General features: G+C 34.2%; 1 protein-coding gene across 1 annotated transcript in view; it reads left to right on the top strand.

The window, feature by feature from the left end:
* The first annotated feature begins 475 nt into the window (after positions 1-475).
* Positions 476-26,376, top strand: part of PPP1R3A (protein phosphatase 1 regulatory subunit 3A) — an 81,035-nt gene continuing 55,134 nt past the window's right edge. Inside the window, exon 1 of the mRNA XM_036246322.1 lies at positions 476-1,285. Coding sequence (XP_036102215.1) covers positions 501-1,285 — 785 coding nt within the window. The 5' untranslated portion in view covers positions 476-500. The remainder of the gene's footprint in view (positions 1,286-26,376) is intronic.

Raw genomic sequence — 26,376 nt, 5'->3', positions numbered from 1 at the left:
TGGTAGCTACTATTATTATTATTAGACACTGGGTATTTTCTGTTCCATAAATGTTCTTATTCTCTCTTATTGTGCTTACCTGCTTCAAGGGATTTGTTTAGCTCAAACTACATATGTAGCATTGTGATACTGCATTTATTTTATTTTAAAAGAAACAGGCCAAGATATTATTTTTAATAACAACTGGATAAAATGATATTTTTATCCTTAAGTTTCAGGTTTTCTAGTACAGCCAAGTGTCTCTTTGGAATTCAGCTGATAAACAACATGCAACTTTAAAAACTGAGTCAAATTTAAAACACACTGGTGAGAGTAACATGGATGTTATATTAAATGCCTTTGGAGGCAAGCTGGCATAGTTTACATTCCAACAAACTTATTTATAGAGCTGACTTCTTCTTATAATGTCAACTGTAATGTTATACTTATTATATCCTCTGTATCTCAAATATCAACCTTACTAGTATACAGTTCTCTCTTATTTGATATCAGAGAGTCCAATGGAGCCTTCTGGAGGACCTAGTCAGACTAACAAAGATAACTTTTTAGAAGTTCCTAATTTATCTGATTCTCTTTCTGAAGATGAAGAAGTTAAAGCTACCTTCAAACCTGGTTTTTCCCCTCAACCTAGGAGACGAGGTTCTGATTCTTCTGAAGACATGTATCTGGATACTCCATCTTCAGGTACAAGAAGAGTTTCATTTGCTGACACCTTTGGATTCAATCTTGTATCTGTCAAAGAATTTGATTGCTGGGATCTACCAAGTGTTTTAACCAATTTCAACTTAAGAAAGGATATTTTCCACCCAGAAGAATATGTGTTATCTCTACTATTTGACTTGCCTTCTTCAAAAGATCTTATGCAACAACTTCAAGTACAGAAAGCAATATTGGAGTCAGCTGAGTATCTTCCTGAGTCTACAAGTATAAAGGGCATTATTCGAGTTTTAAATATTTCTTTTGAAAAGTTAGTATACGTGAGAATGTCCTTAGATGACTGGAAGACACATTTTGACATTTTAGCAGAATATGTCCCAAATTCATGTGATGGTGAAACTGACAAGTTCTCCTTTAAGATTTCATTGGTTCCTCCTTACCAAAAAGATGGCAGTAGAGTCGAGTTTTGTATACGTTATGAAACTTCTGTTGGTACATTTTGGTCAAATAATAATGGCACAAATTATGTATTGATTTGTCAAAAGAAAGAACAAGAGTTGAAGCCTGTGAAACTTTGGGAAGAAGTTCCTAACAGACAAATAAAAGGCTGCTTAAAGGTAAAATCAAGGTGAGAATATATCTTACATTCTTTACTCTTTAACATAAAGTTTTTGTCATTATTCCATGTGTTGTTAAGAGATAGCTGTTCTGTTTAAAAATATACTGCTTGTTATATATAAAACAATGCTGCTAGGCCTTAACAAGGTCAATGCTGTTTAAATAATAACACTGTGTTATCTGTTCTCCAAAAATAAGAAAAAATATAGTATAATGTTATAGGTGGAGGGGGGTGCAATGTGTATATTGCTTGCCTAATGAGATATAAATTGCTTAAGTTGAAACTATGGAATCTAGATTCTTAACATGTAAAACTATTTTGTCATTTAAAATATATTTATTTTCAGCAGTTTTTAAATGTCTTTGTTGTACTTCAAGTCATTTCTGATCAACATAAAACTGTGCTTCAATGTACCTAGTACTCAGAAACCTTTAGACTTCCCCTAAAAGCTGAAATAATTTGTTTTGGAGTGATACATATTAAGTTAAATCATTAAAGCTATGACTTTAATGATAAATTAAGAGCAAGACATAGGTATATGAGTAATGTATAAATTATACTTAAAACATTATAATTATAACCAAATGTAACATGGAACACAGAGTAAATGGATGAGAATAAAAATTTTAAAAACACCCAATTAGAAATAAAAATATTGTTTTAAAGATTAGAGATTTTGAATATGACCCTTCGTTAGTACCCTTGCTCTGCTGTTAATATGAAAAAAGAAAGAAGAAAAAGAAAGGAAAGAAAGAGAGAAAGAGAGAGAGAGGGGAAGGAAGGAAGGAAGGAAGGAAGGAAGGAAGGAAGGAAGGAAGGAAGGAAGGAAGGAAGGAAGGAAGGAAGGAAACTGGCATTCAGATCTTTATTTTAGAGTTGGCTAATTTCCATGACACTAGGTTAGTAGAGGAAACATCCAGGAAGAGATAAATTTCTTCTCTTCGCAGAGTGTCCCAATAAGAAATTCCACAGTGCTCCACCAGCCACAGGCAAATGTTTGATCATCCTCTAGGTTGTGCATACTGTCATTAGATCCAAATATTCTTGTAACTGCACCAGGCATAGTATAATATGATAAAAAGGGAACTTCATTAAGGATCAAGACACTCAGATTCTAAGCAAAATTTAATAAAGACCTAGGATATGATATGGGAAATTTTTAGCCTCTTTATACTTTAATATTTTGATCTAAATGTGTAATTTTAATGCATCGATACACTAAATATAAAATACCTGGAAGCAATTATTTCTATTTTCATTATCTTTAAAAGTCATTGGAAAGATTAGCTTACTACAACTTTGTTAATTATCCCAACTTTCTTAGTCTAAAGAAAACTTTCTCAGATTTTAACCAATTTTATTAAGAGAAAAATATAATCATATCTCTACATGTGCTAAAATAATAATTTAGACATTTATTAAATTATTTGACGTTAGTTATACAGACAAAATAACTTTAATACTATTTAACAAACTAAATTTTATACATAAATATATATGTATTAAATATTTCCCAAATGTGATCATTACCATGATACCTATTAAACATGCTGCAACTTGCTCTTTATGTTAGAGGAAAACAAAATTTAGAAATGGCACAGTCTTATTATCAAAGAGGTCATAAAAGAAGAAATGTTTGACCCAGAATTTTTCTGCAAATTAAAGATTCAGTTTTAAAATTACAAGCAATACATGCCAAACTATGGTATAGATAGGGAATTCCTTTGATAAACCAAACTTTAATTTGTTATCAAGAACAAAATGGGCAACTGATAGTCGTCATCTATCCCAATCATCATATTATTGGAACTGCTAGTCTAAGATATATATATAACTATATACAGGGTGGAAGAAAATTAAGTTTACAGTTGTTTGTATGCAAAATAATTAATAAATAATACAAGAGTGAATTCTGCTTCATGTACTCACAGCTGTAGGCCTACTTTTGCCACACCCTGTATACATATCCATACACAGATTTGTATTCAGAACAGGTATCATTGGATTCATAGAGGATACCGTTCAACTTTTAATATTGCTTTGGGGAAAAACATGAAAACTAGCCCTGGCCAGTTTGGCTCAGCGGTTAGAGCGTCGGCCTGCAGTCCAGAGAGACCCAGGTTCGGTTCCCGATAAGGGCGCGTACCTCGGTTGCAGTTTGTCCCCGGCCCTGGTTGGTCGTGTGGGTGGCGGCCACTTGATATGTCTCTTTCACATCGATGTTTCTCTCTCCCTCTCTTCCTCTCTCTCCCTCCCACTCTATCTGAACAAAAAATGGAAAAATGTCCCCGGGTGAGGATAAAAAAGCAACCAAAAAAACCGCAAATACATTTTCTGCACTTCTGTAACTTAAAATTTCAAGCCACATTTTGAAATAAAAAAAATACCAGGAAGAGACCTTTTGCTCTGAGTTTTAGTCCAACATGAATTTTTACATCTGATTTATATACCACTAAAAGTGAAATGTGTAAAGGAAATCCTGACAGATCTTTAGAACAGAATGTCCAATTATGGAATATTTATACAGCTTTTTCACAATATAATTTATATGCAGTGGAGTTTCAAATATTCCTAAAACTCACACAAGAGAACATTATCCAATTTCTAAATGAGTATTACAAGTGGATTTTATTGTGAGGTATTTGGTTAGAGAAAAATGCCACACCTTATTAATGCTATTTTATAAAATGTGTACTTGGCTAAAATAAAAATGAACTACTACTTATTTGATAAATAATTAAAGTCTCTAAAGTACCCTCCTCCCCCTAAAAAGTTACAGAATCTAAATGGGCCTTTTTTTTTAACATCCCCACACTTCCTATGTCGCTTAATTTGGAGGCCATTTGTTTCTGAAGATAGAGAAGGGAAATGTATGTGAATTTTAGCTTCATACATTCAAGTAGGTTAATAATAGTGTACAATATAAGTCAGAGTTGAAATGAAAATAAAGTTGTCCTAATGTAGAGAATAACATCTAACTTGAATTTCTATTAATACCAAACTTAATTTGCTATCAGGGTCTTGGAAACTATCTTTTGAGAGTGTCAATAAACCCTTTTAATAAGTTCAAAATGAACTGTGAGAACATGTTTAGTAAGGTAGAATTTCAGTTAAGTCCATCATCCTAGGCAATATGTTCTTTTCTATGGAGGTTTTTTTTTCAGATCAGAGATTGCCTATTTTCTTTGATGTTTGTTAATTTATCCACTTTGGACAAAAAGAAACACCTAGAGGGAGAAGAAAGCAGAATTTGTAACTCATAGATATGTGACTGAGAAGTATTTAATTGCACCAATAAGGTATTTAATTGCACCAATAAGTCATGCATCATGAGATACTTGATAAGTGTTATCATATATATAGCACTGAGATATGTGCTGAAAAACTAAGCAGATTTCCGATCTATATCCGATGGGCTTTATTCCAAAGAAATAAATGGCATTGATATAATTTACATTAAATATACATAGATAAATAGGCTAAAAGTAGCATACAAAAGCAGTATAATAATCTTAAAGTTAAAATTATGGACTTCAGAGTCAAACATATCTGGATTTGAATCCAAGCTTCATCAAATACTTGCTGTGTGACCTTGAGCAATTTAAACTTTGTTTCCTCATCTGTTAATTAGGAATAATAATAGTAATATCTCATAGGGTTTTTTGAGATACATGAGCTAATATGTATATAAACTTCTGACACAGTGTCTGGAACATAGTAAGTTATCAGTAAATATTAACTGATGTAAAAAGACAAGGCTAAATCTAGTTTTAGGTGGATCTGAAAAATCCTAGAAGGGCTCAACCTTTCCAAAAGTTCCTCGCCTCTTTTCTTTCAGAGTTCCTAAATTTTCAGCTTTCAAGAGCATTATATTTGTCTCTTGCAGGATTTCAATAAATAAGCAAAACTAATTTAATTGCAAATTTTCTGAGATGCGTGTCACTTTATATCTGAAACATCTTAAAGTTAAAAGAGATCTTAATGACTATTAATATTTCTATATTTAATAGATAAAACAATGGAAGACAAGATTATAAAGGTTAAAAAACCATTAATTTTTGTCATTAAAAAGACATGTTAAGCCCTGGTCGGTTAGAGCGCCCGCCTGCGGTCTGGAGAGACCCGGGTTCGGTTCCCGCTAAGGGCATGTACCTTGGTTGTAGTTTGTCCCCGGCCCTGGTTGGTCGTGCGGGTGGCAGCCACTCGATGTGTTCCTTTCACATCGATGTTTCTCACTCTCTCTCTCTTCCTCTCTCTCCCTCCCACTCTGTCTGTACAAAAAATGGAAAAATGTCCTCGGGTGAGGATAAAAAAAAAAAAAGACATGTTAATTAATTCCAGTAAATGTATACTTACTAGCTATGTGACCATGGACATATCACTTAATTTCTCAAAGCCTCAGTTTACTCACCTATAAATAGGATAATGATGCCTGATGTTGTGATGATTGAATAAAATTAAAATGAGATTATCTTTTGAAATTTTTCAGTTTGGGGCATATATAGAGTAGTCATCAAAAGCCAACTATAATCTTATTCAGTTACTTTCCTGATTCTTGGACTTGCATTATTTTCCAGACATCACAGTCATCCTTGTTCAGGTTCTAAAACTCATTTCACAAGTGTTTTAGGGCCTGTGTGTCAGTACTGTGTTGTTGAGTATCAGTATCCAACTGAAAAACATGGCTGGAAACATGACCCTTGAAAACAAGGAGAGGCTCCTAGGAAAAAGACTTCAAAAAAGATGAAACAAAGAAGTGGAGAGAGAGAACACCAAAACCAAGCTCAGATTCTTTGGGTATACCATGAAAGCCATGGATTAAAAAAAGAAATAAGACCATTTACATTACATTTAGACTTTTCTAGAATGTGTGCTCTCTAACTGATCTTGTGTATTGGGTAAGGGAGTTACTTTTTCAGCAACTCTTTTGTTTTTCTACCAGCTGCTAAATGTATGTTTCCAACCGTTTGGTACATAGACTAACTTTATCTAGTTTTGTAGTTTAGTAAGAGAAACCAATTTATTATTATTTTTTCATTTATTTGTTCATTTTTAATCCTCACCCAAGGATATTTTTTAATTTATGATCGGATAGAGTAAGAGGGAGGGAGACAGAGAGGGAGAGAGAAAAACATTAATGCAAGAGAGACACATTGACCAGTTGCCCCCTGCATGACCCAACCAGGGCCAGGGATGAACTGTAACTGAGGTACATGCCCTTGACCGGAACTGAACTCGCGACTCATTGGTCCATGGTCCGATGCTCTAACCACTGAGCATGGCCAGGGCCCAATTTATTATTTTAAATAAAGAAACAGCATGACATAGGTTTAAATGACATTTATAACTTGGCCAGATGAATGCAAGTAAATTCCTAAAAAATTTAATGCCAAAGGAGAAAATTGATCAGTGATTCATATTTTTAACTGAGGAATAGAACTGGGTACATTAAAAAATGGGAAAGACAGAAATACTTTCTAAGGCATTATTTTAAGATTATCTTTCAGGGTGGTAAATCATTAAAATGAGGCCAAGAAAAGCATTGAAAAATAGGGCATAAAATATGATCATGTCGCATGTTCCAGTCAATGTAATTGAATGGTGAGATTAATTTACATTTACAGTATAATCTGGGATCCTGGTAATAGTCCACAGAAGTGTAAATAGCCCCACAAGGTCTTTAAGGTTTAATGTATTACATAGCTAACTTGTTTTGAGTCTACACTAATTGTCAAGGGACCTCTGTTAAGGCCATATAGAAACATAAAAGACAGCTGCAAAGAACCCATCAAAAAAACTGTTTGAAAGCTGCCAGCTGGTTGCAGCAAGGAGCCAAAGAGCTTTGAGTTTTCTTGGAAATCTACCAGGGTTTTCTGGTTTTGTGGAAACTCATAACATTTGGCCTAGACTTTTCCTAGAGTATTTGTGAATCTTTTCCGAGAGTTGGAGAAGAGGGTCTGTTCATTCAGGGTTTCTTTTAAGTTCTAGCTGAAGGGAATCACTATGAATATCATGCCTTGCATGGATCCTCTGAGATCTCTCTGAACCTAACTTCCCACCCAAAGCACATCTGCAGCCTGTAGAAAATGGAGCAGGAATCAAGAATTCTGAACCAATAAAGCTCCAGAACTACAGTAAAAAAAAAAAAAAAAAAAAAGATTGTGAAATGGGATACCATTTTTTACCTTCTTCCCATTCTGCTGACAGTGACGTTTTGTTCCTAGTTTTTATCCCAGTACCTCAACAGAAATAACATAAGGGAAGTGACTAAGAGGCACACACTTAAGGTGGGCCTAATTGCCCACTGTCAGGGTTAAAAGATCCTTTCTACTGTGATACCACACTTTGAAACTGTGCCTGAAAAATATATATGTGAATATATGGATATATGTGTGCATGCTTATATGGATATGTACACAGACATATCACACACACACATACACACACACACACACACACATAACCCCCCCCCCCTTTTTTTAAATCCTCACCACAGGATATTTTTCCATTGATTTTCAGATAAAGTGGGAGGGAGAGGGGGAAAGAGAGAGAGAAACATTGATATGAGAGAGACACAACAATTGATTGGCTCCTGCACTACCCCAAGCAGGGCCAGTGATCGAACTAAAACCGAAGTACATACCTTTGACCAGAATCGAACATTTTATTCTTTGGTCCATGGGCCAACGCTTTAACTGCTGAGCCACACTGGCCATGGCAAATTTCCCCCTTTTAAATGCAAACACCTCTAGAATGTCAGGGGTTATCCCTGTCATACCCATTAAGGTCAGTTGCACAAATGGGCTTTGACTTTGAATTGAGACCATGGATATAGATAATTTAAGAGCAAAATGCACTTTTAGGTTTCAGGCAGATTTGAGTACATAGTTATGGCAAGGGCTCTGATGAAGCCTGAAGACTCTGACGGTGTGGAGTGTGTATATGTGTGTGTGTAAATTTGAGGGGAACAAGGACTCAAAAAAACTGAGACATAATGGAAATAGCACAAGCTTTAAAGTGGGGCAGATTTGGGCTTTCATTCTAACTAATTACTGTGTAAATTTGGATAAATTATATTTTGTATCTATTTTATTCAGAATTACTGATATATATATATATATATATATATATATATATATATATATATATATCTCCTATATATATATACACACACTGGCATATATATACATATATATATATATATATATATATATATATATATATACACATACATACACATCCCAGTTGCTGACACTGTAGGTACTCAAACGTATAGGTGGTAAATTTCACATTTTAAAATCTTGTGTCATATACCTAAGATTTATGGAGAAATGCTTGCTTTTCTCTATATCATACTGCTGCCAGGACCCAGGATAATACAAATACTTTCAAAACTGGTTATGTTATAGGTTCAATAAGTTTTTAGTCTCTAACCAGTAAAACAAATGGATATTATGACATTGCTTCTATGGAAAAAACTATTTCCAAATTCTAGCAACTTTTGGGTTACAAAAGATTTTCAAACATCACATGTTCATAAGTGGGACACTAGATACTTTTAAAAAGTAAATGACAACGCATATTTTTCTTAAAGTAGTTCTTCCTAAGGTGGTTCTTTTGGACTAAATAACTGAGTTGGCTGCACACAATTCACCCTATGATTAGAAAATAAAAATAAATTTTATATAAATATTTTCCTTCAGGAAAATATATTATATACCATTACATTTAGGCCACTTCTTTCTTATAAAACATTCTTTCTACCTCACCAGTATATAAAAAAGTAAAAGCTCCTCAGAACATTTCTCAAATTGTTTCACATTTTTATTCTTCTCTAATAGCTTTGCTTCATAACTGGTATGGTAGTGTTAATAACTGGTTTTGAAACCCTCATCATACTTTCCTGCTATTTAACGATTTTATGACAAATGGAAAAAAATAGCAAAAGTGTTCTGCATTGTTTAGTGAGACAGACTAACTTTATATTAAACAAACCTGCCTTATAAAATTTTACTATTCTCTCCCCCATTAACTTACTCTGAAAATAGTCCATGTGTGTTGTACAGGACTGCTATTCAAATCACAACTAGAAGTAGAATTCTAACATCCTAAGACAATGATTGTCCCATGTGCAGTTGTGGATCTTAATTTTGCTTATTTTTTTGAAATTTGTGGTAGTCAAGAAGATCAAAATATTTGCCCAATTTACATGCCAAATAGTAAATGCTTTCCCCATTTAACACTTATGGTATTCTGATCTGTTTAACAAAATTGAGCCATGATACAAACCTACCCTAATGCATCTAAATCTATAAGAAAAACTCCAAGCTGATTTTCATTCTTAAAAATTAATGTGGATGTCTTTACACAATTACAAATCACATAAAATTGCTCAGGTAAATTTCAGCCTCATAAGCCATATGTAAAATGAAGCTAGGAAAAAAATTCATATTTTGCTAACACATTCTTTTGAGAATTAATGTTCATAAAAAATGTGTAATAGATTGTTAAAACTTAAATTGTTGAGTATTTATCAGTTGAAAAATTGCACAGATTTAAAAACTCATGTTCAGGTGTAGCAGAAAAAGAATATAATCTTCACATATAATCTTAAGTAGGTGTATAAAACTATTGCATTTAGTGTAAAGTTTTAATCATTGTTTCCAATGATTTCTTGACAATTTTCACTGAATTTTATTGTTATAGAAAATACCATCTAATGTTATCCTTTGTTTTTAGGCAGAATAATTCTGAAAACGATTCAAGCCAAATGGTTATAAATTTTCTTCTTAATTATTTCCTAGGATGATAGTATTCTCCAATAATGCATTCTATAGGAAATTCTATGTATTTTATATAGCCATTCCTATTTTTCTATGTCTTTAATCTTGTCATTTGTTTACTCCAATTCTCACTTGAATTAAATGTTGGAGTTCATACCATTACACTTTAAAATGCAGCTGTAAGAAAGAAAGATCTCTTATCCTTTGAGAAGACATGGAGGGACCTGGAAAGTATTATCCTAAGTGAAACAAGCCAAGCAGAAAAAGACAAATACCACATGATCTCACTTGTTTATGGAATATAATGAACATAACAGTCTGAGGAATAGGGTAGACCCAGAAACATGGAAGTAGGGTACAGACTGACAACCCTCAGAAGAGGGGGTGGTGGGGGGAGGGAAGAAATAAACCACAGAACTTATATGCATGCATGCATGCATAACCAATGGACATGGACAACAAAGCTGGGGAGGGGTCGGGGGATGGGGAGGAGGGTGTCAATGGGGTAAAAAAGGAGAAACAGTTTTAACAAAAATAAAATTAAAAATAAAAATAAATAAATAAATAAAATTTAGTGAAATTACATTGTTTCTGTCACTGATTATTTTATGTCAAATAACTCCAATAACTCTAATTTTTTTTTTGAGGTCCTAACTAGTAAACTAATAAAATAGTTGTAGTATTTTAATTAAGAATTTAGAAAAAAATTTTTAAAAAAATCTCATCACCAACTGGGTTTTCTTAAGTGGTTAATTATATTACTATTATAAGGACTGTGCTTTGCCAGCACTAATGTACCAATGGACAGCACAAAAGATTAGTAGCAGACTAGCTAAGGAGCTCTCCCTCTTTAGATTTAGGACTAAATATTAGAGGTTTTAATGTTATTACTATACTTCCTATGGGAGTCAGAGAAGGGAAAATACTTTTTATTTTTTAAAATAAAAACTGCAAAATTAAAGTTTTTTGGAAGATTATTCAGTTTATACCTAATCCTACCTCAATCCTACCTAAAAAGATAACCATTTGAATTTTTAAAACCCTCTTAGACATATGAAAATAATTTAAAACACTAGTTGCATTAATTTCTAGATATCTACTTTTTGAATATTTTATTTATTGATTCTAAAAATTAACTTTATTATTGAGAGCATTAGAGATATTCCGCCCTTTTTATTTCTCCATTGCCCCATCTACCTGGTTACTGCCCTACCCCAGGCTTTCACTACCCTACTGTCTATGTCCATGGGCAATGCACATAAGTTATTTGGTTAATATCTTCCCACACTCCCAAATCCCCCTTTCCTCTGAGATTTGTCAGTTTGTTCCTTGTTTCCATGCCTCTATTTTTATTTTATTCATGAGTTTATATTGCTCATTAGATTCCACATATAAGTGGGATCATGTGATATTTGCCTTTCTCTGACTGGCTTATTTTGCTTAGCATAATCATCTCCAGGTCCCTCCATGTTGTCTCAAATGGTAATAGATTCTTCTTTTTCACAGCTGCATAGTATTCCATTTTGTAAATGTACCACACCTTTTTTATTCATTCATCTGCTGATGGGTACTTGGGCTATTTCCAGATCTTAGATATTGTAAATAATGCTGCTATGAACATAGGGGTACATATATTCTTTCTGTTTAGTATTTTGGGATTCTTAGGATATATTCCCAGGAATAGAATTACAAAATTGAATGACAATTTCATTTTTAATTTTTTGAAGAAACTCCATACTGTTTTTTATAATGGCTGCACCAGTCTGCAATCCCACCAACAGTATACTAGGGTTCCTTTTTCTCCACATCCTCACCAGCACTTGTTGTTTGTTGATTTATCTCATAGTCCTTTTAGTTTGTATCTCTCTGACAATTAGTAACATTGAGCATTTCAAGAATGTAATTGCATAAGTTAGATATTGAAAAGAAATCTCCATTAGATATGTGAAAATCAAATGTAATATAGGTCAGCTGAAATTTAAACTTGTTATAAGTAGATTCTTTTATAAAAAGGTTAGTACTGTGTCTGTAGGCAGAATTCATTTTAATATATGTTAAATTTCTTGATATGTGTGTGTATGTGTGTACAATTTTAACTAAGAGCTATTTATTTGCGTCAATGTACATGTGCAAATCTAGTTGATTATTTTTAGTAAATTGAACATAGGTAGCAGTACACATTCGAAACATTTATATTTAAATTATCATTGATGTGTTTCTTTTTTAGTGGAAAAAATACACTCACATGTATGCATACACTTTACTTAAAACTTGTGTGTATGTATGTGTGTGTAATAACTATAATAAAGACATTCTTCAGTTAGTTCATTTTTTTCTAGTATGTTACATTTTTGTATTAGTAATATGCCATTCAAAACTAGCTTTGGCAAACCAAATTAAGTATTAGACAATGCTAGTTATATGAACATATAAATATTTGTTGTTTGTTGATTTATTGATGCTCACCATTCTGGCAGCTGTGAGGTGATATCTCATAGTTAGATATTTGTTTAAGAGATTTGTTTCCAAAACTCATGTAGTTCAACAGGACCCCTATTCCTATTGTTGATTTATCCACACTTTGAGACTTACTTTTGCCCTTTCATTTCTTTGTTATACTTCCTTTAAATTACCAGTATTCCTAAGAGCATTTTCCTATGAAGTAGCTACACCTAGGGTACAAAAAACAAAAACAAAAAACATTTCTTAAACAAAAGGGCTGCTATTTGCCATGTTTGAATATGGTGCAATTTATTTGTAGTTAATAATATTGACATTTAGCAAAAGATCTAATGTTTATCAGGTATTTTTTTCTGTCTGGAAGGAAGAGGACTTTTTCCATACTCCCTTCTATATCTGTTTAGGCAGCATGTTTAAATGATAACATTTACAAAATAGTGGCCTTTTCCTACACTTTTAAATACTTACGTGTGTGCCATCTTTCCAAATGGATTGCAAGTTACTTGGGTCAAGATTGGTATATTTGTCTAAACATCATTCTCCACAGTGACCAACACAGGGTTTAGCACATAAAAAGCTCTGAAAAAATATTAAAGGCAACTGGTTTTCTCATTGATAGTGCTGAGGCCAGGTGAAATACAAAATACCTTCTGAATTATCAGAGAATAAATTATATTTATTATGGTTTTAATAATAAGTACTTTTATTGTTTTCACAATCTTTAAAAATAAGATGCCTTCTGGACATCTCCTTCTCCATATCAAGGTGGTAAATTTATTTTCCTAAAGTTCCAAAACAAAGCTATAAATCTTCTGCAATCTTAATTCTTTTTTCCTTATTCTATATTTTGTTTAAAATCATAGTAATCATTCTTGTCATGAATATAAGAAACTTCAACATAACAACTGATTTCTGTTTTGCCAATGCTTTTTAAATTTTATACCTATATTCTATTCTATTCTATGACTGTGGAGGTAATGACTGTTCATTTGATAAAAAATAAAAATTACTTATAAATATATTATATATTATAAGAACAGCAGATAAAAGGAAACCTTGTTTTTGAAATAATTACATATATTTTTGTCTAATTTGACTCAACTGAACATATTAACCATGTTAATATCTTGAAGACAGACTAGATTCTACTTTCAGTTACCATAGAATCAATGAAGGGTCAAACTGCAGAATAAATTAATATAATCTATTATAGGGTATTCTCATTATTGTCTTTTCTTCTTTTTCATGCCTTCTAAGGAGATGATTTATTGAGTCACTACACTTTTTACTTTTCAGTAATGTCAGGTAGTCTTAATATCTCATAGGAAAGAAATATTCATTGTAGGCCTTTAACATGATTTATGCTGTGGTCCAGACCAGTGAGACCAGAACCAGAAAAATCCAAAAGGCTGAGTAATAAAAGACGAAAGGCAGATACTACATGTCCACTAATAAAAACTGAGTCATTCATTCTTTGTTTTTGCCAGGACCAGGACCAGGGCCAGAGATCCTGTTAGTTCTGCTGCTCATGTGGCACTCATGGATTCTGACATCAGTGGATCTGGCTCTGATTGTCCTGTCTGTTTTTTGTTTTTTTTTTTTTTTTAACCTTATTGACTTTCCTTTTTACCTCTAACAGATTCCTCCTGTGTACTTAAACATTATCAAGTTGTGTAGATTTCAGTGTTGGTCTTAACCTACATGAAAACTAACAAATAAAAAAGATTAAGGAGAGCAATGCAATGCATCTAAATATTTAACCTTAAAACCTACAAAAGGGTAGTGTGATCAATCTGCAACACTCTACTACTATTTCAAAGTATTTCATTTTGATATAATTTCAGATTTACAAAAAGCAACAACGAGAATATAAAGACTTCCCATATTCTTGTAGACAAATTGTTTTAAATTATATAACATGGGGTCCAGTTGCATTGATTCTTGGAGGCAAAATCTTTTACTGTTGAAAACTTTTAACAGTAGTAACTTTCTAGTTTGCAGCTAATTGCATGTTTTGCAGAATAGAAAATACATTTTTTTTTTATCCTCACCCAAGGACATTTTTGCATTTATCTTCAGATAGTGAAGGAGAAGGGGGGGGGGGGAGAAACATCAATGTGAGAGACACACATCGACTGTTTGCCACCCACACAAAACCAACTAGGGCCAGGGACAAACTGCTACCAAGATACATGCCCTTAGTGGAAACTGAAGCGGGACTCTCTGTGGGCCGACGCTCCAACTGCTGAGCCAAACTGGCCAGGGCTAGAAAGTACATTTTAAATGCTTTGTGAAAATATTAATAAACTCAAATGGAAATTACATTAATATCAAAACATATTATACAGCTTTTAAAACTTTTTAAATTATATTATTTTATAACAAACATTTATTTTAGGCAATAGCATAAATAATTATATATTTTATATGCTAAAAATAATAATACAATTAATCTTATTATATATAGAATATAGCTCTTATATTACCACTCTCAACTACCACCTCATAGTTTTCATTAAGGTTTTAACTATAATTTTCCTAATATCTTATTGTAAAGAAAACTAAAGTCTCTACCCAAAGTATACAGGTGTTGTTGAGGGAGATAACTTATGCATGGCATTTGAAAATGGTTATGTTTCACTTTCTCAGAAAACTTTCAATGAAATTATCTGAAGATTAATGTTTTATCATTTACATTTGCCGTTTTCCAATTAACTTTCCATATGTGGTTAGTTCCCACTGAAAATGTTACTTGTGAGTCTGAATTACATATTTTCTGAGAAAGGGTTAGTTATTGGCTGAGCAATCTAAATTTTTCCACAGTATAATATAGTTGTTTGTGATAAACTGTAACCTCTCAGGAAATTAACTTTTTTGGAAACTCTTCAAAACTATGTTGGCATGATTATAATAGTCAATTGTGTGTATGTGTGTAATTCCTAGGAAATTGCTTGGCCATTTATAGTAATTTTGGACCAATTTTCTTTCATTCTCCTAATTTTGTATCTACGAATCTGTAACATTTGTGAGAACTTGCCCCCAAAACCAGGTGAGACTTTCATCCCATGTATGGACTCTAACCTATTGATAGCTTTAATTCTGATATTTTACTACTATATTGAGTTAGTTTGTTCTCTTTGATTTAAAATTTTATAATCATATAAACTTAAAAAATGTATGTTTTAATTCTCTTATTACTATTTCCTAAGTGATATAAAATTATCTTTCATTGCATCACTTTTATATGTTGCAGTAAGCAAAGCCAATCCCTTTCACAAAAGAAGAAATTTAGGCAAAAGAGATTTATTTGATCAAGTGCAGCACATATACGAGAGAAGAAGCTGGGTTTGTGAGTTAAGATCTCTAATTCCCTGTGACTCTGACGAACAGTGCTTCAAAAAGCCAGTTATTCATAAAAAAATTATGGAGTTTTTATTTTATATGGACTCTTCTAGGTATTTCAAATGTTCAATAAAGCATTAATTTGGTTAAGAGACAATATTTATACATATGAGATGTTATGTATAATTGTACTACAGGCTGCCCTGATTAGAAAGAGCATAAAAAGGAATTGAACTTGACCTTGAAATGTTAAAGCTTGGGTTGATGGAGAAAATAAGAGAAGAGCACTCAGAGTAAAAATACTTTTGGAAATGGCAGCAAAAGGACAAGTTGAAAGTTTTGTTAGTTAACCAGACTGCCTGTAATGGAAAGAAGTATGGGACTCAAACTTGAAAAACAAAGTTGAAAAGAATTATACATCTTAGGTATCACCTCACACCTGTCACAATGGCTGCCATCAACAAATCATCAAACAACAAGTGTTGGCAAGGGTGTAGAGAAAAGGGGACTCTAGTACACTACTGGTGGGAATATAGACTGGTGCAGCAACTATGGAAAACACTATGGTGTTACCTCAAAGAATTAAAAATTAAATTGCCATTTGACCCAGTGATCCCACTTCAAGGAATATACCCTAAGAGGCCTGAAACACCAATCAGAAACAATATAATGTAACCCTATATTCATAGCAGCACTATTTACAATCGCTAAGATCTGGAAACAGCCCAAGTGTCCATCAGTAGAAAATGGATAAAAAAGCAGTGGTACATATACACAATGGAGTACTATGCAGCTATAAGAAAGAAAGATCTCTTGTCCTTTGAGACAACATGGAGAGACCTGGAAAGTATTATCCTAAGCGAAACAAGCCAAGCAGAGAAAGACAAATATCACATGATTTCACTTATTTGTGGAATATAATGAACATAGTCTGAGGAATAGGATAGACCCAGAGACGTGGAAATAGGGTACAGACTGACAGCCCTCAGAAGAGAGGGTTGGGGGAAGAAAGAGATAAACCACAGAACTTATATGCATATATGCATAATCGATGGGCATGGACAACAAAGCTGGGGATGGAGTAGGGGGATGGGGAGGAGGGTGTCAATGGGGAAAAAAGGAGAAACATCTCTAACAAAAATAAATTAATAAAAAAGTAAATAGGAAGAAATCAAGATGTAAAAAAATAAATAAATAAAAAATAAAATCTTAAACTCTTTAAAAAAAATTGAACATCTTGGTAGGTTAAAAATTTTGAACTTTAGTCTCTATGCTCAAGGACAAAGTAGTGTTTTAGTTACATTAATCCAGAAAAAGTATAAAAGGTGAATTAGATTAGAGAAAAAAATATGAATTAGGTTGAATGTAATTGTAAATGTTAACTATAACTTCTCTAATGTTTTTTCTCTTTAGGTGTTTTCCATTAATTATTTAAATATTATCATTGCCTTGAAAAGTTCTTAGGACATTTATGAATATCACCATACCTATGACTGTGTTTCAGTTGTGTCATGAATTAAATCATATATTTCTATGTTTATAGCCATGTGTTACTTACTGTCTCCATATGTAGGAATTTTAAAACAGAGGTTTTATTTTTTCCTAATTATCAATATTAATGATTGAATTCTGCTATAGATCATCTTTAACATAAATAAGCAGATATGAATATATACCTGTTTCATGGGTGATTTATTTTACTACTGTCATGCTTACAAATTTTTTTGCAACTAGTTTTGATCCTAATTCTTCTTTCAGAAATTAAGGTTGATATTTTAACTTAGTGAAAAAGATTAGCTCAGGTATTCGAATCTTTATCCTCTTGGATGTATAGAAATTACACTATTATGTTCTCTTTTATAAAACTAATGACCTCAAGATTAAAAAGCCTTTGGTCTTGGTTAACATGAAATAAAAATAACCATGTTAGTTGCAAAGCTCTTACTATACTTTTTAGTTTGTGTATTGATAGGGAGTAAAAAAATCAATAACTGGAGTAAAAAATCAATAACTGGAAGAAATTAATAATTTTATACTTTTAATACACATTTATTGAACACATATTATTTGCCAGGTACTATTCTCAGCATTCATCAGCAAAAAAAAAAAAAAAAAAGACAATCCCTGTCCTCATGTAGTTTATATTCTAATTGAGGAAACACTAGTAAGTAATCAACATAAAGAATAAATATATTAGAAGGTGATGATACATGCAATTGGGAATATAAAAATACAGAGCAACATAAGAAGAATAAGGAGTAAAGAACATTGTTCACTGAGAAGGTGGCAATTGAGACGCAAAGTCAGTCATGAACTACAGTTCAATACTAAATGAAGCAACCTGTGCAAATACACTAAACAGGTTCAAGTGATGAATCTTCCCTTCTGTTTTAATAGGATTCTCCTGTTCTTTAGGTCTCTTATAGACTCTTGGGCTTATTCCCCATAGGACCAGTCACTACCCACAGGGTTTCTGAGAGAAATGGGGAGTACAGCAAAAGCACAGATAAAGCATGAAGTCACCAGTTTGTTGTGGACACCAATTTTTTAAGATCCCTTTCTCCTTTCTCTAGCAGCTTTATGGCTTCCCATATCTCCATATCCTATATTTTACACTCATCTTTTCCACTGAAAATCCAGTTGCAGTTTCAGTGAAGGTGGAGTTTTGTTTTAGGTAATCTAATCAAATAGGAACTTCCACATTTGAGTTATCTTAAAAAGTACTAAATAATTGTCTCTATCAATGTTTTTATTTTAAAAATGTTTTGATTATCCTGAATATAGACTACTAGTATCAAACATGTCAAATACATTTATGTAAATTAGTATTTGTGAGAAAAAAATTTATAAAATCAACATCATATTCAGTCACCTGCTTCTTGTCTGTTGGTTCATAACTGGTTCTCAATTTGTCCTTCCTAAGCACCATATTTCTCTTGTACTAATCTCTAACTATAGACTTCTCTTAGTGAGCTCTTCTCACATTATTTTCTTAGGATATCCTGGTAATGAACTCTGCTCTATTTAATCAGAAATCCAAAAGTCTTTAACTGGAGGAGCCATCTTGGCACTGATGAGCTCTACACTGCCTACTCTATCTCTTCCAATGGTGGCTCTCCCAGAGAAAATAAGGTGGTGTTTGTACTGTAAGTTTCCCACATGAGTTGGTCTGCTTTCTTTGAATATGTAATTTCATTTGCATCATCTCTGAATCTGCTTATTCCAGTCTAGAACTTGGATGGAATGTTTTCCAGCATTTATTATTGAAAATAACATGAAACAGAATGTGAAAGTAATTAACTGCTTATGATAATTATGCTAAAAAAGATTATTTATGTTAAAATAATATTGCCTCCTATTTAAAGGGGTTTTGTCAAATAAATTTATGTAGTATCTTTTCAAGGTAGCAAAAACCTTAAAGCTACTTTAAAATTGTATTACTTGAGATAAACCACAAAACTTATATGCATGTACACATAACCAATGGACATGGACAACAAAGCCAGGGATGGGGTAGGGGGGATAGGGAGGAGGGTGTCAATGAGGTAAAAAAGGAGAAACATCTGTAACAAAAATAAAATTTAAAAAAAATGTATTACTTGGACATTATCCAAATTAAAAACTTTAGCACTTCAAAAGACACAATCAAGAAAGTGAAAAGACAACCTATACAATGGAAAAAATATTTTCAAATCATACATCTAATAAGTAACTTGTATCCAGATAAACTCTCACAACTGTATAATAAAAAGGCAAAGAACCCAATTCAAAAATGGGCAAAGGATTCAAACAGACTTTTCTCCAAAGAAGATATATTAATGATTTATGAGCAATTAAAAAGCATTCAGTATCTTTAGTAGCTAGGAAAATGCAAATCAAAACAACAATAAGGTATTATTTACCACCCACTGTAATGAGTGTAAATAATAAAACAGATAATAAGTGTTAGAGAAGACGTGAAAAAATTAAAATCATAAAATTATCCTAAACTCAACAATTCACTTATAGATATCTAGTCATTGGAAATGAAAATATATATCCACACAAATATTGCTTATAAATGTTCACAAAAGCACTATCCACAAGAGCCAAAAGGTGGAAAGAACTGAAATGCCCATCATGAATAAATTAATGAAGTCTGGAATGCAATTCGACAGTATGAAGGAAGTACTGATACATTGTAAAGCATTAATTAACTTGAGAAACATTCTCCTCAAAAGAGATCAGACACAAAAGAACACATATTGCATGATTCCCTTTATATGAAATGTCCAGAATAGGCAACTATATAAAGACAGAAAAAAAAATTACTGGTTACATAGGACTGGAAATGAGGATAAGAAATAACTCTAATGGGCACAAGATTTTTGGGGGGGTGCTAGAAATGTTCTAAAGTTAGATTTTGGTGATGGTTGCACAACCCTATAAATATACTATATATACTAAAAATCATTGAACACTAAAATGTATAGATTTGTATTATGTAAACTATACCTGAATAAGGCTATTAATTTAAAAAGTATATTAGCAAATTTCAGGTAGATGCAAATATTTTATTTTATTTATTTATTTTTATTTTATTTTATTTTATTTTTTTGATTAATTTTTGTTACAGATGATTCTCCTTTTTTTCCCCCACTGATACCCCCCTCCCCCTTCCCTCCCTGCCCCTTCCCCAGATTGTTGTCCATGTCAACTGTTCATGCATACATGCGTATAAGTTCTGTGGTTCATCACTCCCTCACCTCCCCACTCCTTAGGGGATTGTCAGTCTATACCCCGCTTCCACGTCTCTGGGACTACCCATTCCTCAAACTGTTATGTTCATTATATTCCACAAATCAGTGAGATCATATGAAATTTGTCTTTCTCTGTTTGGCTTGTATCACTTAGGATGATAGTTTCCAGGTCCCTCCATGTCGTCTCAAAGGATAAGAGATCTTTCTTTCTTACCACTGTGTAGTACTCCATTGTGTATATGTACCACAGCTTTTTGGTCCATTCGTCTACTGATGGGCACTTGGGCTGTTTCCAGATCTTAGCGATTGTAAATAGTGCTGCTACAAAGATGGGGGTACATATATTCTTTCTGATTGGTGTTTTATGCTTCTTAGGGTATATTCCTAGAAGTGGGATCACTGGGTCAAATGGGAGATCAATTTTTAATTTTTTGAGGTGACACCATATTGTTTTCCATAGTGGTTGCACCAGTCTGCATTCCCACCAGCAGTGTACTAGAGTCCCCTTTTCTCCACACCCTCACCAACACTTGTTGTTTGATGATTTGTTGATGGCGGCCATTCTGACAGGTGTGAGGTGATACTTCATTGTTGTTTTGATTTGCATCTCTCTGATGATTAGTGATGATGAACATTTCTTCATATGTCTCTTACCATTTGTATGTCCTGTTTGGAGAGGTGTCTATAGTTCCTCTACCCATTTTTTAATTGGGTTCTTTGTCTTCCTTTTGTGGAGTTGTATGAGCACTCTATATGTGTTGGAAATTAACCCCTTATCTGATATATCATTGGCAATTATGCTCTCCCATACAGTGGGTAGCCTTTCAGTTTTGATGTTTGTATCTTTCGCTGTGCAGAAGCTTTTGAGTTTGATGTAGTCCCATGTGTTCATTTTCTCCTTTGTTTCTATTGCCTTAGGTGATGTGTCAGTAAAAATTCTGCTGCGTATGATGTCTGAGATTTTGTTGCCCACAGTCTCCTCTAGGATTTTTATGGATTCATGAGTTACATTTAAGTCTTTTATCCATTTTGAGTTTATTTTGGTGTAGGGTGTAAGTTGATGGTCTAGTTTCATTTTTCGGCAGGTACCTGTCCAATTTTCCTAGCACCATTTATTAAAGAGGCTGTCCTTACTCCACTGTATGCTCTTGCCACCTTTGTCAAATATTAATTGAGCATATTGCCTGGGGTCCATTTCTGGGTTTTCTATTCTGTTCCACTGGTCTATATACCTGTTCTTGTGCCAGTACCAGGCTATTTTGATTATGGTGGCTTTGTAGTATAACCTGAAATCTGGTATTGTGATCCCTCCAACTTTGTTCTTCCTTTTCAAGATTGCTGTGGCTATTCGAGGCCTTTTTTGGTTCCATATGAACTTTTGAAGTAATTATTCTAATTCTGTGAAGTATGCCATTGGTATTTTGATGGGGATTGCCTTGAATCTATAGATTGCTTTGGGTAATATGGACATTTTAATGATGTTAATTCTCCCAATCCATGAACAGGGTATGTGCTTCCACTTTTTTACATCTTGCTCTATTTCTTTTTTCAAAGACCTGTAGTTTTCTGCGAATAGGTCCTTTATCTCTTTGGTTAAGTTTATTCCTAGGTATCTTAATTTTTTTGCCGCAATGGTAAATGGGATTGTTTGCTTAGTTTCTCTTTCTGTGAGTTCATCATTGGTGTATAAGAATGCCATCGATTTCTTGACGTTAATTTTGTATCCTGCTACTTTGCCAAATTCATTTATTAAGGCTAGTAAGTTTTTGGTGGAGTCTTTGGGGTTTTCTATGTACAGTATCATGTCATCTGCAAATAATGACAATTTCACTTCCTCCTTTCCAATTTGGATCCCTTTTATTTTTTCTTCCTGTCTGATTGCTGTGGCTAAGACTTCCAGTACTATGTTAAATAGGAGTGGCGAAAGTGGGCATCCTTGCCTTGTTCCTGTTCTTAAGGGAAATGCTTTTAGTTTTTGCCCATTGAGTATGATGTTGGCTGTAGGTCTTTCATATATGGCTTTTATTATGTCTAGATATGATCCCTCTATTCCCACACTTCTGAGCATTTTTATCAGAAATGGATGCTGGATTTTGTCGAAGGCTTTTTCAGCATCTATTGATATGATCATGTGGTTTTTATTTTCAATTTATTTATGTGGTGTATCACATTTATGGATTTGCGAATATTGTACCAGCCTTGCATCCCTGGGATGAATCCCACTTGGTCATGGTGGATAATTTTTCTGGTATATTGCTGGATTCGATTTGCTAGTATTTTGTTCAGGATTTTGGCATCTATGTTCATCAGGGATATTGGCCTGTAGTTTTCTTTCTTTGTTGTGTCTTTTTTCTGGTTTGGGAATTAGAATTATGCTGGCTTCATAAAACGAGTTTGGAAGTCTTCCTTCTTCTTGAATTTTTTGAAATAGTTTGAGGAGAATGGGTATTAGTTCTTCTTTGAATGTTCAGTAAAACTCTCCCATGAAGCCATCCGGGCCTGGGCTTTTGTTTGCTGGAAGATTCTTGATTACATCTTCAATTTCTTCTGTTGTTATTGTTCTGTTCAAGTTTTCAATCTCTTCCTGATGCAGTTTTGGGAGATATGTTTTTCTAGAAATTTGTCCATTTCGCTTAGATTTTCGAATTTGTTGCCATATAATTGTTCATAATAGTTGTTAACGATCTTTTGTATTTCTGTGGTGTCAGTTGTTATCTCTCCTGTTTCATTTCTGATATTATGTATTTGGGTTCTCTCTCTTTGTTTCTTGGTGAGTCTAGCTAATGGTCCATCAATCTTGTTTATCTTTTCGAAAAACCAGCTCTTTGTTTTATTGATCCTCTGGATTGTTTTTTTGGTCTCTATGTCGTTTATTTCTGCTCTGATCCTTACTATTTCCTTTCTTCTACTTGCTCTGGGGTTTTCTTTTTGTTTACTCTCTAGTTCTTTAAGTTGTGAGGTTAGGTAGTCTATTAGAGATTTTTCTTCTTTTTTGAGGTAGGCCTGTAGTGCTATGAACTTCCTTCTCAGGACTGCTTTGGCTGCATCCCATAGGTTTTGTATTGTTGTGTCCTCATTTTCATTGGTTTCCAAGAAGTTTTTCATTTCTTCCTTGATCTCCTCGGTGACCCATTCATTGTTTAATAACGTTCTATTTAGCTTCCATGTGTTAAAATGTCTTTGTATGTTCTTCTTGCAATTGATTTCTAGTTTCATACCATTGTGGTCTGAGAAGATGCTTGTTATAATTTCAATCTCTTGAACTTGTAGAGACTTAGTTTGTGCCCTAACATGTGGTCTATCTTTGAGAATGTTCCATGTGCACTTGAGAAGAATGTGAATTCTGTAGTTTTGGGGTGCAGTTCTCTGTATATATCTATTAAATCCATTTGGTCTAGTGCTTCATTTAGAGTCTCTGTTTCCTTGCTAATTTTTTGTCTAGAGGATCTATCCAGTGATGTGAGCAGGATGTTGAAGTCCCCTGCTATGATTGTATTGCTATCGATTTCTCCTTTGAAGTCCTCCAATAGTTTTTTAATATATTTTGGTGCTCCTATATTGGGTGCATATATGTTTATCAAGGTTTTATGTTCCTGTTGGATAGATCCTTTCAATATTATGTAGTGGCCTTCTTTGTCTCTGGTTATGGCCTTCAATCTGAAGTCTATTTTATCAGATATAAGTATTGCTACCCCAGCTTTTTTTTCTTTTCCATTTGCTTGAAAGATTTTTTTCTATCCCTTTACTTTCAAACTATGTGAGTCTTTTGTTGTGAGGTGGGTCTCTTGTAAACAGCATATAGATGAGTCATGCTTTCTTATCCAATCAGCTACTCTGTGTCTTTTTATGGGAACATTCAGTCCATTTACATTTAAGGTGGTTATTGATATATACTTATTTATTGCCATTTTTGTTTAGTGTGGTTCTATTTTCCTTCCCATTTCTCCTGGTAATTACAGCAGTCCTTTTAACATTTCTTGCAGTGCTGGTTTGGTGCTAATGTATTCCCTTAGACTTTTTTTTGTCTGGGAAGCTCTTTATTTGACCTTCTATTTTGAATGATAGCCTTGCTGGGTAGAGTAGTCTTGGATTCAAATCCTTGTTTTTCATGACCTTGATTACTTCATGCCATTCCCTTCGAGCCTGTAGTGTTTCTTGTGAAAAGTCAGCCTAGAGCCTTATGGGGGTTCCTTTGTGGATAACCTGTTGCTTATCTCTTGCTGCTTTTAGGATTCTCTCTTTGTCTTTAATTTTTGGCAGTTTGATTACTATGTGTCTTGGTGTGGGCCTTGGTGTGTCTTCTTTGGGTTCTTCTTACTTGGGGCTCTCTGAGCTTCTTGAACTTGAATGCCTTCTTCCTTCACCAAATTAGGTAAGTTTTCTGTCACTATTTCTTTGAATATATTCTGTAGCCCTCGCTTACTTTCTTCTTCTTCAGGGACTCCTATGATACGAATATTATTACGTTTCCAGTTGTCCCACAATTCTCTTAAGCTCTCTTCCTGTTTTTTAATCGTTTTTTCCTTTTGGTTTTCTGATTGGTTGATTTCTTCTAGCCTGTCTTCTAATTCACTGATCTGGTCCTCAGCTTCCCCTACTCTGCTTTTTAGACCTTCCAGTGTGTTTTTTATTTCTGATATGTCATTCTTCATTTCTTCCTGTTGGTTTTTCATTTCCAGATGGTTTATTTTCAACATTTCTGTCTTTACTCATGTTGCTCATGTCCTTACACATGCTGTTGAGCTTCCACAACATCATGACTCTAAATTCTAGTTCTGTTAACTTGCTTAACTGCACCTCATTTATTTCATCTTCTGTAGAGGTCTCTTGATCTTTCATTTGGCTTTTGTTTCTGTTTCTCACCATTTTCGTTATCACAGTGGGCTTTGGAGTCTGCCAAGTTTTCCCAGTGGGTGTTGGTGTTCTGCTGTTTGTGGCTCCCTCTCCTGGGTTTGGATGCACCAGGGCGGACCCACTTTAATCCCGCTAAGTCCCCTGTTCTCCGGGAGTCTGTGTGGCTCCAGCTGAGAGCTTAGCAGGCTACAGCATTCCCAGGGCCCGTGCAGGGTGTCAAGGGAGGCGGTGGGAATAATTTCCCGCTGAGTTCCCTGGTCCCGCCGAGTTCCCTGGTCCCACCGAATTCCCTGGTCCCGCCGAGTTCCCTGGTCCCGCCAAGTTCCCTGGTCCCGCTGAGTTCCCTGGGGCCCTCGAGTCTGTGCGGCTCCCGTGGAGAGTTTAGCCGGCTCCAGAGTTTCCAGGGCCGTGCACGGTGGGAAGGGATATGGTAGGATTAACTTCCCGCCGAGTTCCCCGGTCCCGCCGAGTTCCCTGGGGCCCTAGAGTCTTTGTGGCTCCATGGGAGAGTTCAGCTGGCTACAGAGTTTCCAGGGCCCGTGCACGGTGGGAAGGGAGATGGTAGGATTAACTTCCCACCGAGTTCCCTGGCCCCTGCCCAGGCCACTGCGGACCCTGGGCTCTCGGTCCCTTCTCCCGTCCTCGCAAGCCTACCAGGACTGAATGGGTGTTTCTGGTTAAGTGGTCCTCCAAGATGTCTTTCGGCTGTCCTTTCCTGACGGTTTGCCTTTATTTTCGTTGTAAATCCAGTTTGGTCTTGGGAGATGGTCTGTGTCGCTCCATTCACTTCGCCGCCATTTTTTCTTCGCAAATATTTTATGATAAATAAATAAGATATACATTTCTGTAGACCCACTGTAGGATGTAGGGTCCATGGAGTTTATAAGTTTAGAGATAGTAGTGAAAGATTGTGTTGTACTTT

Source organism: Molossus molossus, unplaced genomic scaffold (genome assembly GCF_014108415.1).
Source record: "Molossus molossus isolate mMolMol1 unplaced genomic scaffold, mMolMol1.p scaffold_m16_p_7, whole genome shotgun sequence".
Taxonomy (NCBI): domain Eukaryota; kingdom Metazoa; phylum Chordata; class Mammalia; order Chiroptera; family Molossidae; genus Molossus; species Molossus molossus.
The sequence above is the reverse complement of the archived record's forward strand: the minus strand, read 5'-3'. Positions and strand labels throughout refer to the sequence as shown.